Source organism: Muntiacus reevesi, chromosome 5 (assembly GCF_963930625.1).
Source record: "Muntiacus reevesi chromosome 5, mMunRee1.1, whole genome shotgun sequence".
NCBI classification, from domain to species: Eukaryota; Metazoa; Chordata; class Mammalia; order Artiodactyla; family Cervidae; genus Muntiacus; species Muntiacus reevesi.
In genome coordinates, this window is record NC_089253.1 from 59,787,559 (window position 1) to 59,803,872 (window position 16,314).

Here is a 16,314-nt window from a genome sequence, read left to right on the forward strand (position 1 = left end):
GAGGAGTGTGGAGAAGAGGAGGGTAGGAAGAGAGAGAGAGAGGGGAACCAATGACTGACCTTGTGCACCAGTCATGCTATTGTCCTATATGGGGACTGATAAATCATGACAACAGCCAACTCACTGTTATACTAGAAAACAGTTTTGACCTCATGATTCCCTTAAAGGGTCCTGGAAATGCCCAGAGGACCACAGACCATACTGTGATAATCACTGCATTAGATGGAGACTCTAAGCATCCAAGAGAATATTCAGCCAAGATTACCTTCAAGTTAAAGACCTACAGCAACAAAGTTACTGTGAAAAACCAAAGCTTAAAATTCTTAACAGCTCAAAAATCTCTTAAGGTTAAAATTAAATCTTAAATTAAAAATTTCACAGGATATATGCTCCACACTGCCTAAACCATCTTTGGGAATGGAGCACATTATTAAATGGCCTCTTAATTTTACGACGTAACTTGCAGCACACACTAGCTGAAGGACAAAGGTGCCTGCCAGACAAAAGGGAATTTGTCAGACAGGTCACCCAGACCCTTCAGTATCTCACAGGGTTAGCAGGGGAGCAGTATAATAAAAATACCACTCCCAGTGAATTCCTGAAAGGACAATTAGCAGAGAAGAGAAGAAGAAAGGTAAGGAAAATACCTTCCCTGCGTTATGACACCAATGGCCAGTGCCCAAGCTAATATACAAAAGCGGTACAAGGCAGTGATGGCACTTGCACACACTGTATGACTGCTTTCTGCAAGTATGTGCAAACATACAAACGATATAACTTTCTACTTATTACAAGTTTTAAACATACCTGAAATTCTCAGGTTACACTTCATATGTAACTCAAAGTATCTCTGTTAGGTACTAGGACAGAATACTAATATGAGAGCCCTTGATTCTTCACTAAAATTTTAACATGCTAGTCTTCTCACTGGCTTGATTTTCTAATATCTGAAGACTAACGAGTATGTCAAAGGTAAATTTCAGCTAATGAGTCAATGTGTTACACTCTCTGTCTCAGAGAGATGCACACTCAGACTGTGTATTTTTATTCTGCTTAGATTAATGAAATAATTTAAGGTAATTCATGTACCTGAATATATAGGCACTTTATATTATAAATAGCTCAATATTTTATTAAAGGATATTTTAATTCAATAAAAGAACTGACTGGGATGATGACGTTATTAAATTATTCCCTCACAATAAAAGTAACAATGCTTTCACTTATCGTTTCTTTACCAAGGAAAATCTGAATTCTCCAAATCAAAAATCTAAAATATAGGCCCTCTAAAACAACACTAGTCTACTTGAAAATTTTGTTCCAAAAGCTGATCCAGAATAACTGGACAAGTGGACTGTTTTCCACAAGTTTATGCTTCTTCTTACAGACGTCCAAATTATATTTACTTGATACTAGAATGCTAACATTATTGATGACTAAATTAGACACTAACACAGGTTTCAAGGATAGAATTCAATATCTAGAATTCATGATAAAATCTGGTATTTGTTAATTACACAAAAAGTGAAGGACTCTGTAAAAGCATCGACTAACTCACCAGTCCTGAGGCATCAGTTTAAGGGGCTGGTCAACTACTCTGTAAGGAACTGTGACACTAATGGCAGTGCCGCCTGGTTGCATCTGGTCTTTTCTTCTCTGAATCAGAGTTTCATTTTCTCGTTGGCAGCCTTGTTTCTTCTTTTCATCTGATGGAACAAATCTATCAAAAATAGGAGACAAAATGATTCCACAACAATCATTAAATGAGAAAAGAAACTGTACTTTGAAATTACTTTTAAAATGATAGTTTTAAACCAAAAACATTATTTTAAATATATGCTCACTCTGCATGTACTGAATATGGGTCTTTCCTTTGCATGCCAAACAGAAGTCAAGCTCACTTACATGAGAAGTCGGTGTGCGTGAATCTCACACTCAGGCACAATTAGTGTGTGAGAGTGTGACACAGCATTCCCGATGGTTCCATACACAACCACACTAATCCTTGATTTCTCAAATGCTAATAAGAGGGAAATTTTTACTATAATTGAAATGGAGCTGATGTGGCTAGATACAGATAGGTGATTCAATTCATCAAAGAGTGTCACCAAATACCCCTTTCCACACGGTAACCACCACGCCCACAAGACACAGAACATGTGCAACAAACGAGAGAAACTTCCTCCTGCACCCTTCAGGAATCCCTACACTTCTCCCCAACAGGCAACCACACAACTCTGCTTTCCATCATCACAGGTGACTTCTAGGAATGCACTTATGTGGAATCACACAGGAATGTACTCTTCCATGCCAGGCTTCCTTCATTCGATTCAGTGTTTCTGACATTTATCCATGCTGGGGGGCACACTGGTAGTTCATTCTTTTTTACTGTTGAGCAAAATTCTATCGTATGAATCTGACACAATCTGTTTATACATTCTCCTGTGGTACACTTGGGAGGTTCCAAAATTGGGGTTATTACAAATACAGCTACTATAAACACTCTGGTATAAGCCTTTATATAGACATGTTTTCATTTCATTCTCTTACATAAATATCTATGAGTGGAACTGTTGGATCGCAGGGTATGTTTAACTTTAAAAGAAACTGTCAAAGTTTTTCAATGTGGAATAAATTATAAAGAACATTCTAAAGGCATCTCTGAGCTAGCTAGCAAGAAGTAAAGAATTCTTGGGCCAGAGAACTGAGTTAAGAATGGACTCAAAAAGGTCAGGATAACACTGCAGACTTCAACCCATGGAAGGCAGCGGCAAACTAATTAAACTTAAGTTTTGTCTTTTACTTTATTTCACTAGACTCTTGGAAGAGGAGACAAAGCCCATAATCTGCTCAAGATAGAGAATCTAACAGAAATTCCTTCTTTCATAAAGTTAGGACTCTGGGGGTTCAGTATAATGTAAACCAGAAATAAACCTACTGCTCACCCATTTTCCTAACCTCAACTCAGCCCTAACCAACACCCTGACAATTGCAAGAAAAATAAAATCTCAGAATTGTAAATTGGACCTCACTTGGATGTAAAGCAAAAATTAACCCTGACCACAGTGATTGGTTCAGAAATACATCTGTTACACTGTACAAGCCAGGCAAATAGGATTTAATCCCAGGATTTTTGCTGGAATTATTGGGAAATAACCACTGTCTCTTTGTGTTGACTGGTAACTTGGGAGTTTCTGATAAGTCATCTTTGCTCCTGAAGAAGGAGAACCTGCCTAAGAGATGGAGACGCCAACTCATGCTTATTTCATTTAGCACTGAATTTAGCTGTGTCAGAAGCCAGGACTTTTCAATTCAGTTCAGTTCAGTCTCTCAGAGGTGTCCGACTCTTTGCAACCCCATTAACCGCAGCACGCCAGGCCTCCCTGTCCATCACCAACTCCCGGAGTCCACCCAAACCCATGTCCATTATGACAGTGATGCCATCCAACCATCTCATCCTCTGTTGTCCCCTTCTCCTCCTGCCCTCAATCTTTCCCAGCATCAGGGTCTTTTCAAATGAGTTAGCTTTTCACATTACGTGGCCAAAGCATTGGAGATTCAGCTTTGACATCAGTCCTTTCAGTGAACACTCAGAACTGATCTTTAGGATGGACTGGTTGGATCTCCTTGCAGTCCAAGGAGTTTTCGCCAACACTACAGTTCAAAAGTATCAATTCTTCGGCACTCAGCTTTCTTTATAGTCCAACTCTCACATCCATACATGACCACTGGAAAAACCATAGCCTTGACTAGACGGACCTTTGTTGGCAAAGTAATGTCTCTGCTTTTTAATATGCTGTCTAGGTTGGTCATAACTTCCCTTCCAAGGAGTAAGCGTCTTTTAATTTCATGGCTGCAATCACCATCTGCAGTGATTTTGAAGCCCAGAAAAATAACGTCAGCCACTGTTTCCCCATCAATTTGCCATGAAGTGATGGGACCGGATGACATGATCTTAGTTTTCTGAATGTTGAGCTTTAAGCCAGCTTTTTCACTCTCCTCTTTCAATTTCTGCCACAAGGGTGGTGTCTGCATATCTGAGGTTATTGATATTTCTCCTGGCAATCTTGACTCCATCTTGTGCTTCCTCCAGCCCAGGGTTTCTCATGATGTACTCTGCATATAAGTTAAATAAGCAGAGTGACAATATACAGCCTTGACGTACTCCTTTTTCTACTTGGAACCAGTCTGTTGTTCCATGTCCAATTCTAACTGTTGCTTCCTGACCTGCATACAGATTTCTCAAGAGGCAGATCAGGTGGTCTGGTATTCCCATCTCTTGAAGAATTTTCCACAGTTTATTGTGATCCACACAGTCAAAGATTTTGGTATAGTCAGTAAAGCAGAAATAGATGTTTTTCTGGAACTCTCTTGCTTTTTCAGTGATCCAGCGGATGTTGGCAATTTGAACTCTGGTTCCTCTGCCTTTTCTAAATTCAGCTTGAACATCTGGAAGTCCATGGTTCGCATATTGTTGAAGCCTGGCTTAGAGAATTTTGAGCATTACTTTACTATTGCATGAGATGAGTGCAAATGTTTGAGCATTCTTTGGCATTGCCTTTCTTTGGGATAGGAATGAAAACTGACCTTTTCCAGTCTTGTGACCACTGCTAAGTTTTCCAAATTTGCTGGCATATTGAGTGCAGCACTTTCACAGCATTATCTTTCAGGATTTGAAATAGCTCAACTGGAATTCCATCACATCCACTAGCTTTGTTCTTCGTGATGCTTTCTAAGGCCCACTTGACTTCACATTCCAAGATGTCCGGTTCTAGGTGAGTGTGAGTGATCACAACTTCATTATTTTCTGGGTCGTGAAGATCTTTTTTGTACAGTTCTTCTGTCTATTCTTGTCCCCTCTTCTTAAAATCTTCTGCTTCTGTTAGGTCCATACCGTTTCTGCCCTTTATTAAGCCCATCTTTGCACGAAATGTTCCCTTGGTATCTAATTTTCGTGATGAGATCTCTAGTCTTTCCCATTCTGTTGTTTGCCTCTATTTCTTTGCACTGATCAATGAGGAAGGCTTTCTTATCTCTTCTTGGTATTCTTTGGAACTCTGCATTCAAATGGGAATATCTTTCCTTTTCTCCTTTGCTTTTCGCTTCTCTTCTTTTCACAGCTATTTGTAAGGCCTCCTCAGACAGCCATTTTACTTTTTTGCGTTTCTTTTTCTTGGGGATGGTCTTGATTCCTGTGTCCTTTACAATTTCACGAACCTCCGTCCATAGTTTATCAGGCACTCACTGTCTATCAGATCTAGTCCCTTAAATCTACTTCTCACTTCCACTGTATAGTCATAAGGGATTTGACTTAGGTCATACCTGAATGGTCTATTGGTTTTCTCCTCTTCCCTCAATTTCAGTCTGAATTTGGCAACAAGGAATTCATGATCTGAGCCACAGTCAGCTCCCAGTCTTGTTTTTTCAGTTATGTTGAGCCAATTATTTTTACAATAAAGCTACTTTAAATTGGTTTTTAATACTTAACACAAAAAGTTATGTAACAAAAACAACCGGAACTGCACAATTACCTGGATGGATATGTGCAATCTGGAGAAATATTCTGACATCCACTGACTCTACCATTATTTGATTTAGGTATTCCACTTAACATTCTATGACTGTGAAGGAACATGGGTAATATGATTAAAGTCACCACTGTTTAAACAAATACAAATCTCTAAAATAATTTCTTAGTATAATATAAAGTGCAAATGAGAGGATATAATTAGACAAGTTCCAGATCTGAAGGATATTATTTTGAAAAATGAACAATTTTATCAATATTTCCCGATTAAAAATACAGCTTTCCTTTCTCCTAAATAAAAGAAGTTGAAATTTGTGGGGAAAAAAATAATTAGCAATAATATCTGGTGTTAAAACAACCTCAAACTGAGAATTTAACGTGAAGCTATCGATGCTGGATTGGCTATGCCGCCAGGTGCTTATCAGACACAAAAGCAGATCTTCGCCCGCCAGCCATGAACTCCACGCAGTTCAACAAGGGGCCCTCGCACAGGCTCTCAGCCGAGGTCAAGAACCGGCTCCAGTCCAAAAACGACCCTCAGGAGGAGGTGGAGCTCCGAAGCTGAACTGAGGACTGACCAGCCTCTCCATCGGCCTGGACTTCCAGAAGGGTCTGAAGGACTGGATCATCCTGGACACACTCATGAATAAACTGCAGCTGGGCTCAATCCCTAAGACCAACTGCTCCATGCAGAAGTGGCAGCAGCCAGAAAACCTCTTCAACTTCATCAAGGTCATGGTCAGCTACGGCATGAACCCCGTCAACCTGTTTGAGGCTGGCAAACTGTCTGAAAGTGGGAACTTGATGCAGGTGCCTCTTTCTTGCCCTGGCCAGGAAGGCCAAGACAAAGTGATGCCAAGCAGCACGGACACTGGCATCAAAAACTCGGAGAAGTAGGGGGTGAGACTTTGATGATGCCACCATGAAGGTGGGCCAGTGCGTCATTGGGTTCTTGATGGGCACCTACAAATGTGCCAGCCAGTCGGGCATGACTGCTTCCAGCACCAGATGGCATCTGTACGACCCCAAAAACCATATCCTGACCCCCTGGGACCACTTGACCATCAGCCTCCAGATGGGCACCAACAAGTGTGACAGCCAGGTGGGCATGACGAATCCAGGGGCCCGGCAGCACATTTACAACACAAAGCTGGGGACAGACAAGTGTGACAACTCCCCCATGTCCCTGCAGGTGGCTACACGCAGGGTGCCAACCAGAGTGGTCAGGCCTTTGGCCTTGGCCGGCAGATATACGACCCCAAGTACCGCCCTCCTGCCCCAGTGGCCGATGTGGCTCCAGCAACTGCAGGAGAGGGCCAGGCCCAGGGGAGCCCTCAGAGTACCCCCTCTACTACTGGAGGAGGCAGACTACTGAGACACCCGTGCGGGCTATCATCCCACATCACTGACCTATCTGGGTTTTTGGGTTTTTCTGTTTTTTTGTCTTGTTTTCCTACATGTCAGAGTGCTACCAATTAAGAGTCTGGGGGAAAGGGGTGAAGGCCATAGCCAGAGGCATGTGGGGTGAGGGTCCCCACCAGGGCAGCTCCAGACATCAGGTTTCCCAGCAGACTTCTGGGCCAAGCTGTTAGGTTAGGGGGAAAAGGAAACGCAGGCAGGGAGGGGAACTGGTCCTGAGTAATTTCCGGTTACATCTACCCCACTTCTCTTTTTTCTGCCAATCAGTCTGTAGTTTCTGTATCCACAGAAATTTTAGGCAGTTTTAGTTAATGAAAATACTTTGTTCAGAGGAGTGTGTGTGTGTGTGGGGGGGGGGGGGGGGGGATGCTGAAAGGTGGTCAGGCCACAGTCCCAAAATATTTTAGGTCTCGTGATTTTCCCGAGGACCCTCAGACCATATATCCTGGCCCCTCCCACGGGTCCAGTGGGGACACTGAGGCCCTGGCAGAACAGTGGAGTTCTGAGTGCTTGAGACAAAACTGGCCCCCGCTCCCTCCAACTGTCCCCACTCCCCCACCAAGCACTGCACAGGGACGCCCACCCAGAGGCCCCCACAAGGATCAGCCCCTGCCCAGGAGCCCTGGGACCAGGAAATAATGTGAAAATACCAACTGAGGACCAAAAGAAATAAAACCTCTTGGGCGGGGGGGGGGCGGGGGGGGGGGAGCAAATCTTCACTCTGGAACTCAAAGAATTTCTACAAGAAAAAATTCCAAGGAGAACAAATAGAAATTACAAAATGAAAACAAAGAAAACCACTAAATGAACAGTTAAAAAGAAAAATCCCTAAAACACAAGGAAACGAGATATCATAAATGAAACAACAGATAAAAGAAAGCAATTAGTAAGGACTTCCAATGGTGCAGCTATCAAAGACCAAACTTGTGAAACAAGCCTGCAAGTATGTAGAGGAAAACAGAAATTATTGGAAAAAGGCAAGGGGAAGGGAAGGAGCATCAAAGATTTGAAAAAGAACTAAACAGAACCTCTAAAAAAGAAACAATAAAACATCTGAATTTTAAAATGAAATGAACAGACAATATCACACTAGGAGATAGCCAAAGGAACAGACCTTCAGAAATAATCAAGAATTCAGGTGACAGAGAAACAGAAGGAAAGCAGAACTGCATAACAGACATAGATGATGAAATGAGAAAGTCTATAGTATGTCTCATTTAAATCCCAGAAAGAAGAGAGAAAAAAACGGGGAGAAGAAGTGGGGGGACATAGAGATAATGTCTGAAGAGCCAAGACTTTGTGAACTGATGAAAAACACAAATTCACAGATTCAATTCTGATGAATCCCAAAGAGGGATATGTAAGAAATCTACACCTAGGTATAGCAGATAAACAAATTTACAATGACCTTTAACAAGAGAAAGCAGATATCCTTCCAAGTACTGATTATCACAGCTGACCTCTGATCATCAAAAAAGTAAGCCATTATAGAAAATGGTGCAATAACATCTTCAATGTAATAAATCAACTCCTATACGGTTTTCCAAAGTGGTTGAACCATTCTGCACTGCTGTGGCAGCTGGGTACATGAAGCATTCATGGTCCAGTGGGAGCTTCCATCTGCTCTCCTGGCAGCTCTTCCCCAGGCCTTAAGTAATCCCCCATATACACATGCTGAACACTGTCTGATGCAAGGGGAACTCGCGATCTATCTCTGGAGCACTCCCTCTGTGTAATCTCTTCTCGTTGCCAACTCTGACCTATGCGAGGACCATCATGGCCAGAATCACAAGCCCCATCCAACCAGTTTATTTTAAATAAGCTCACGGTCCCAGAGAAACTTCTCTCAAGATCATGTTTATAAATGTCAAAGCTCTTCTTAATACTTCCATAATAGAACCTTGATCTTGTTACTTAGAATGTTAAAGGTGAGGGCAGGATTTATTTTGTCTCATTTCATTTACTTATCAAAGGGCTAGAAAACTGAAGAATCCTCAGTTTTACATGAAACCAAACAGAATCTATGCCAACATGAGCTATGGGATACAGTCAGTACTATAATTGTGTGGAGGAGGTTTCAATTATGCATTAATTACATAGCAAAGCCTCAAGCTGACTCAAGCTGTAGGGGAGATGTCAGTTGCAATGAGGTGTTAAACAATGAAGGGAGTGTTTTAAACTTAGAAGAAAAATAAGGCATGATCTATCCAAAGAAGGTAATCTGTTAAAATTGTTTGCTTTCTTGGTAGGAAGGCTAAGGAAAAAGGTGCTAAAATTTAGTTTGTGACTTCTATGCACTACTTACTACTTTTAATATTTTAATTATTAGCAAATCTATTTCAAGAGGTGGGCAAAAACAATTATATTTCATATTTGCCCAGCTGTAGACTACTTGAGGAACTGTAGATTATTTAGTAATCAACAGCACTGTCTCAATATTAAACTCCACAAAAAAAAAGCCTAATATGAGGAAAAACCTAAAAATTCCTTCTTTCCATATTGTTATTGGAAAAAAGGTCATTGAAAATTTCACTCATAAGTATTAAAGAAAAAATACTATACAGATACACTTGCACATGCCAGTTACATAGGATTTTTATTCAGCTATTTAAGTCAGAGGCACTTAAAATTCAATTCTGCATCTATTAAAACCTAGAGTCAGTAAGCATTACAACTTATTTTGCTACTCATTTTAAATTAGTTGTAAGTTATCTAGAAGCAGCATGATTTTCTTTTTGAAGGTTGTTTTTGTTTAAGAACTGCCATCGTTATTTTACTGAGAAAGTTAAGCATCTGGAAATTTTAACACAGGATATAGGTTTCCTCTTTGCTTCTTCAACCAACTTTATTAATGTCTAGGTTAAACTATGGTTCCCTTTTCTAGCACCATGTGCTCACGGCACCGCCTCTTGCTCCTCCCGCCGCCCTGAGTCACTGCCTGCGCAGCTCAGGTTGCCTGGCTCCCTGTGCTAGCCACCAATATTTGGCATTTGTACAACACGGCAGATACTGACAACAAGAACAGTCTGAACTTGATCAAGATTTGGATGATGTTGAAGAAGTAGAAGAAGAAGAAACTGGTGAAGAAACAAAAATCAAAGCACGTCAGCTGACTGTTCAAATGATGCAAAATCCTCAGATTCTTGCAGCCGTTCAAGAAAGACTTGATGGTCTGGTAGAAACACCAACAGGATACATTGAAAGCTTGCCTAGGGTAGTTATAAGATGAGTGAATGCTCTCAAAAACCTTCAAGTTAAATGTGCACAAATAGAAGCCAAATTCTATGAGGAAGTTCATGATCTTGAAAGAAAGTGTGCTGTTCTTTATCAGCCCCTGTTTGATAAGCAATGTGAGATCATTAATGCCATTTATGAACCTACAGAAGAATAACGTGAATGGAAACCAGATGACGAAGATGAAACTTCGGAGGAGCTAAAAGAAAAGGCCAGGATTGAAGATGAGAAAAAGGATAAAGAAAAAGAAGATCCCAAGGGAATTCCTGAGTTTTGGTTGTCCGTTTTTAAGAATGTTGACTTGCTCAGTGATGTGGTTCAGGAACATGATGAACCTATTCTAAAGCACTTGAAAGATATTAAAGTGATATTAAAGATGCTGATCAACCTGCAAGTTTTGTCTTAGAATTTCACAATGAATATTTCACAAATGAAGTGCTGACAAAGACATATAGGATGAGGTCAGAACCAGATTATTCTGATCCCTTTTCTTTTGATGGACCAGAAATTATGGGTTGTACAGGGTGCCAGATAGATTGGGAAAAAGGGAAGAATGTCACTTTGAAAACGATTAAGAAGCAGCAGAAACACAAGGGACGTGGGACAGTTCGTACTGTGACCAAAACAGTTTCTAATGACTCTTTCTTTAATTTTTTTTGCCCCTCCTGAAGTTCCTGAGAGTGGAGATCTGGATGATGATTCTGAAACTATCCTCACTGCAGACTTTGAAATCGGTCACTTTTTACATGAGCATGTAATCCAAAGATCAGTGGAGATCAGCTTTACTGGAGAAGCTACTGAAGGTGACGATGATTATGATGAAGAAGGTGAAGAAGCAGATGAGGAAGGGGAAGAAGAAGGAGATGACGAAAATGATCCAGGCTATAACTCAAAGAAGGATCAAAATCCAGCAGACTGCAAGTAGCAGTGAAGCAGGATGTATGTGGCCTTGAGGATAACCTACACTGATCTACCTTCTGCTTCCCTGGAAAGGATGAATTTATATCATTTGACAAGCCTTTCAAGTTTTTGTTGCTTGTTTGCTCATTTTTGTTTTTGCAGCCTAAAATAAAACTGCCATATAATTAAAAAACAACAACAACAACAACTACGGTCCCTCCTCCTCCCTCTAGGGTATACACATCTATTAATCTAAAGTACGTTTTACTTTTCTGGTTCTTTACTGGAACTTGGAAATGGGGAGAAGAAAACCTGAATTTGTTTTAGATCTCTAGCCAAAGCAAAATAATTCATGTTAAAAATTAAATGACAACCTCTTTCATTAAGACTTTAGTCAGAGTTTCTACAGTTTTCCCTGAAGGATTCAGATAGAATATATTCTGTTTTTGAAAATTATATTTGAGACTATCTGCAAAGCCAATAGCACTGAAATTGAACGTTTGTTTTCTCAAAATAAGAAATACTGAATCAGTAACTAGTAATTCTCAACAAAAGCTAGAAAAAGAACAGTTTAGCAAATTACTTACTTCAGGTCCTGGAGAAGGTCCTTTGCATTAAGCATGGTTATTAAAGAGGTGGTAGCTGCAGGAATTATGATAATGGGTGTTCGAGATCCTATAAAGAAAGAATTTTCAAGGTATCAAATAGGTTATTAAAAAGAATTATAGTTACTTTCCTAATTAAAAAGTAAAAGTCTGCAAATTTGTAATTTTCACTCTTTTGAACTAAAAGATATTTTAAGCAGCAGTGATATTCAGACTAGTTATTGATCAGGACAGCTTGGGCACTAACCACTCAGAATGGACACCAAACACAAACATCTGCTGCAACTGCATGAGAAGGCCATCAGCCCTGGTTTTGTAAGCAAAGCTTACTTTTTAAAGCAAGTTTAGAGTCACATGCACAACCTTACCTTTCTTCTGATTTGGGGGAGGTCTGGCTTGAGAAACTGTAAGAAAGAAAAAAAAAAAACAAATATCTGAGTGTTATAAAAAAATCACATTCTTATTTTCAAACTTACAAAGCAAGTAAGTCCAAAAATATTTGTATTTACATATGACTCATTAAAAATTTTTTTAATGTACTCCAAGTTTCTTAAATAACATGAAGCTATTTCTCTGCTTCAGAAAATCACTATAATGCCTTAGCAGTTCAACAATCAGGAGCTATAAGCAAAGTGGATATACAGCATTGCTAGGCGCTTTGAATCTACATTCATAGATGTTAGGGTCCAGAAAAGGAGGCAAATAAATGATTTCTGAATTAATAGATTCCTCTGTGATAAATATAATAACACAGAGTACTACAAGAGGATGTAACACTGAGAGAAGGGCTGCGAGAGGGAAATGTAATTAATCTCTGTGGAAGAAAAACAAAGATGGTACCCCAGTAACTAAGACCTAAAATATAATATTTATCTTTATCTCTCTTTTCAAATTTTTTTTTATTAGCAATGAGTCATGTGAAGGTCTTTTTTCTGGAACTGCCCATATTATCAATAATTTTTTATATTATAAAAACATGAATATTCATATCTCTTCATTATTTATATATGCAATGGACCTTATAATAAATAAAAACATCTGTTGGCATAATAATGGTAACATCAGTCTAGTTCAAGATGAATGAATTTTAAGACAGAAAGTGTTGCATGTTCAATTTTCAGTATTTATTCATACAATAAATTTTTACTGACTGCCTTCTATGTGTCATGTGCTGTGCTAAAATTAATTTTTTAAATCACAAAAAAATAAAAAGTCAACAATTTAAAATTCTAATTCAACATCAGTTCTTAGACATACCACTTTTAAATGAAAGTACACACATCTTTGGAATATGTTCTATTTCAAAAGCAGAAAAATGCTACATTTTAACTAGTACTGTGTTCTCCTTTGAATAGCTATTTCATTGTGATAAAACATTATGGAGGCAGTAAAATGCTATATTTTAACTAGTACTTTGTACTCCTTTGTATAGCTATTCATTGTGATAAAACGTTATGGAGGCAGTAAAATGTTACATTTTAACTAGTTCTTTGTACTCCTTTAGCTATTTGATTATGATAAAACATTATGGAGTCCAGAAGTATGATCTTGTAGCCAAAGAAAGCAAAGATAAATACAAACACAAGTTCACATGCATATTTATCAAAGTGTTCTCATCTTTCTTTTTGCTGAGAAACAGATACTAAAACTTTCTTAAATTATTTTTAGAAACAGGATTCATGGATACATCAACATGTAGAGCAAGACACTATCATCTGCAATATAATACAATCTCAATAAACACTTGGAATTTGACAGAGGGATAAAGGAAAGGTGGGATGGACAGACAGATGTACAAACTGGAGACAGGAGTGGCTAGGAGAATGAGTAAGGAGAACAAAGCAATCTTTGACTGAAATATCAGATACAATAAGGAAGCCCATAATGGACTCAGGAATATAAGGAAAGATTCACTAAAATCAAGGCTGAGAAGACCAAGTTAGAAAAAGACAAAATATAAAAGCTCACATGTTAAAAATAAACTTTAGATGTTTAGTAAAAAAAAAAAAAAAATAACAACTACAACTAAGGACCAAGGCAGGGACTCAATGATGAATATGCTAAGGATGAGCTTGATCTAAAGGCAGGAGGAGGGAAGAGTGGAGTAACGCTGAGTCCATGAGGAGCATGAAGGAAAGCAAGAGCCTGGAGTCGGAGCTCAACTGTCTCCATTCTGCCACTTTCCAGACAACGACCACCCCACCCCCTCCGCCCCGCAGCACACTGAGATGAATGCCGCTCAGCGTCAGTTGTCCTCAGCCATGAAACAGACAATCATTTCTACATCTTGATTCTGTTGTAAGACTCATAAGAACAACAAAGCAAGTTAAGTTCTTCTCCAGATCCTGGGCATATTTACTATTTACTGAACCTCTCAGCCATAGCTGATGCTAAATGAACTGCAGCAGCCACGACCACTGCCTTCAACAAACACCATAACTGACCACTGACAAGCTGAGAATAGGCAATTACTGTTGCTGTACTTGTTTCCAAATAGAATTCTATTCTCTCCTTAAGTATTTATTCAGAGCATATGTACAGGGCACTCTGCTAAGTTTTTATTTTTTATAATGATAAATAAAACAAAAATAATCCCTGCCCTCAAAGACTGTTCAAGTAAAGGAGGGGAACCAGACCATAACAAAACAGGCAAATAAATACATAAAAACAAATTTGAATACACAATATTAAGGAACAAAATGAATGTACACTGATATTAAAGTGTCCTTTAGACAGAACGCTTAGAAAAAGTCTCTCAAAGGAAATGGCATTTCAGCTGAGATTTGAAGGATAAAAAGGAGCAAACTTGCAAAGAACAAGTGAAAGAACAGTCTAGATAAGAGGTAGGAATGTGGGCCAATGCCAAAGGCAGGAAGAAACTGTCGTGCTTGTGGAACTGCAAATGTGCAGACAGGCAAAAAGGAAGGGTGCAGGGCAGGAGGTTAAAAATATATGTAGGAGCCAATTCATGAAAGGCTTTCTAGGTGATGTTAAGCTTGTATTTAAATTCTGTTAGATAACCCTGTAACTTTTAAGCCAGAAAGTGACATAATTTGATTTTCACATTATACTTTCTGTAAGGGAAAAACAGTAATTTTAGTTAAGAGATCAAAGGGGGACAACCAAAAAAAGGTGGGGCGGGGGGAGTGGGACAACTGTGTAAGCAGCAAGCTCAGGATGATCACAATATTCTACAGCGGTGCCGCCCAAATTAAGTGTGGTTAAGGCAAGGGTAAACTTTCCAAGGCCGACTGAATAACATGCAATAAAAATAAACAGCTAGAACACTGGCCATGCACCTGGATGCTGTTAACAGTATTGCACTCTCAACTCCTTTCTGTATCTTGTTAGGGACCAGAAATAAACATGTCAGGGACTAATACTTCAAGATGAACTAGTCTACAGAAATGATGGTAGCTTAGACTTGAGTTGTGGCAGTGGAGATAAAGAGAAAATAGATAAATACAGAATACAGAAAAGGTAAATTTGACAAAACTCACTGGCATATTAGATGAGAAGAATAAGCAAATATGAAGAATAAAGAATAATTCAAGTTTTGGACTTAAGAAACAGAGTTGATGGTGTCATTTACTTGTGAAGAAGCAGGAGAATGTGAAGACTTCGTGGGGAAAATATCAAAGAAAAAAGGTTTTCAGCCAGTTTTAAGATAAAATTTGGCACATCCAAATGTTAAACATTTTTAATATAAGACACCAAAGGTAAGAAGAACTGGAGACACAAGCTTGAAAACCATCAGCACATTGATTTAAAACTATGAAATGAGGCAATCCACCCACATTCTGAAGTGCGTGACTGAAGAGCAAAAGAAATGTGCTCAAAATATACAACAAAGGGCTAACTCGCGCTCAGCCTCACGTGCAGATCTTAAGACAGCAGATAAACTAGAGTTACAGGGTTATGGGTAGTCACCTACCCACATCAGAGTATCTGTAAGACAGAAGTAATGAATGAAAGTGGGAGAAGTGACTTACGCATTGTGTACACCTCAGAAAGAGGCAGCAAGAGCAGGGATGTGTGCAGGAGATTTAACCTGGCTAAAAAGGAAAGGACATTAAATTCCACTATGGAGCTTGTCAAACGCTTGTGCTTCTAAATTCACTGGAAAACACGTGTCTCTTGTTAGTTACATTCTCTAAATGAATGTTTAGAAATTAGGAATGATTGTAAACACTTTAAAATACTACATTTACCCAGGGACTTGCCTGGTAAAACTAGGGCAAAATATTTGATGAAAAAATAAAGAAGAAAGAAACAGTGAACAAAAATATAACGCATTCCTTGAGACCCTTCACTGAAGGCAAAAAGGATAGATGGTTCAGTCCCTAATTTCCTAATAATTCAAACTCTACCTAACAAACAACAGTATAGAGATCTATGCTGTCTCATGTATAATATGTTACACTGCCAGAAATATTGCGTTCTTTTTTTTTTCCATTTTAAAAAGATAATCCAGATGAACCTACCCTATATTACAAAATATCCCTTCAAAACTGGGTAGCACCCAAAAGGCAAATACATTTAACAATCTGCAAAACAAAAATACATGAATCAAGACAAAGATGACAAACTGCTAAGACCCACTCAAGTCAGTCTTATTGACTAATGAGT

General features: G+C 39.1%; 1 protein-coding gene and 2 pseudogenes across 1 annotated transcript in view; 2 read left to right on the forward strand and 1 right to left on the reverse strand.

The window, feature by feature from the left end:
- The window catches only part of CDC73 (cell division cycle 73), a 93,645-nt gene that overhangs the window by 11,733 nt on the left and 65,598 nt on the right, over window positions 1-16,314 (reverse strand). Inside the window, exons 12-14 of the mRNA XM_065938316.1 lie at window positions 12,054-12,089; window positions 11,668-11,755; window positions 1,559-1,720 (exon numbers count right to left, since the gene is read on the reverse strand). Coding sequence (XP_065794388.1) covers window positions 1,559-1,720; window positions 11,668-11,755; window positions 12,054-12,089 — 286 coding nt within the window. The remainder of the gene's footprint in view (window positions 1-1,558; window positions 1,721-11,667; window positions 11,756-12,053; window positions 12,090-16,314) is intronic.
- LOC136168696 (calponin-2 pseudogene) lies at window positions 5,982-6,936 on the forward strand (annotated as a pseudogene).
- On the forward strand, window positions 9,990-11,149 carry LOC136168965 (nucleosome assembly protein 1-like 1; annotated as a pseudogene).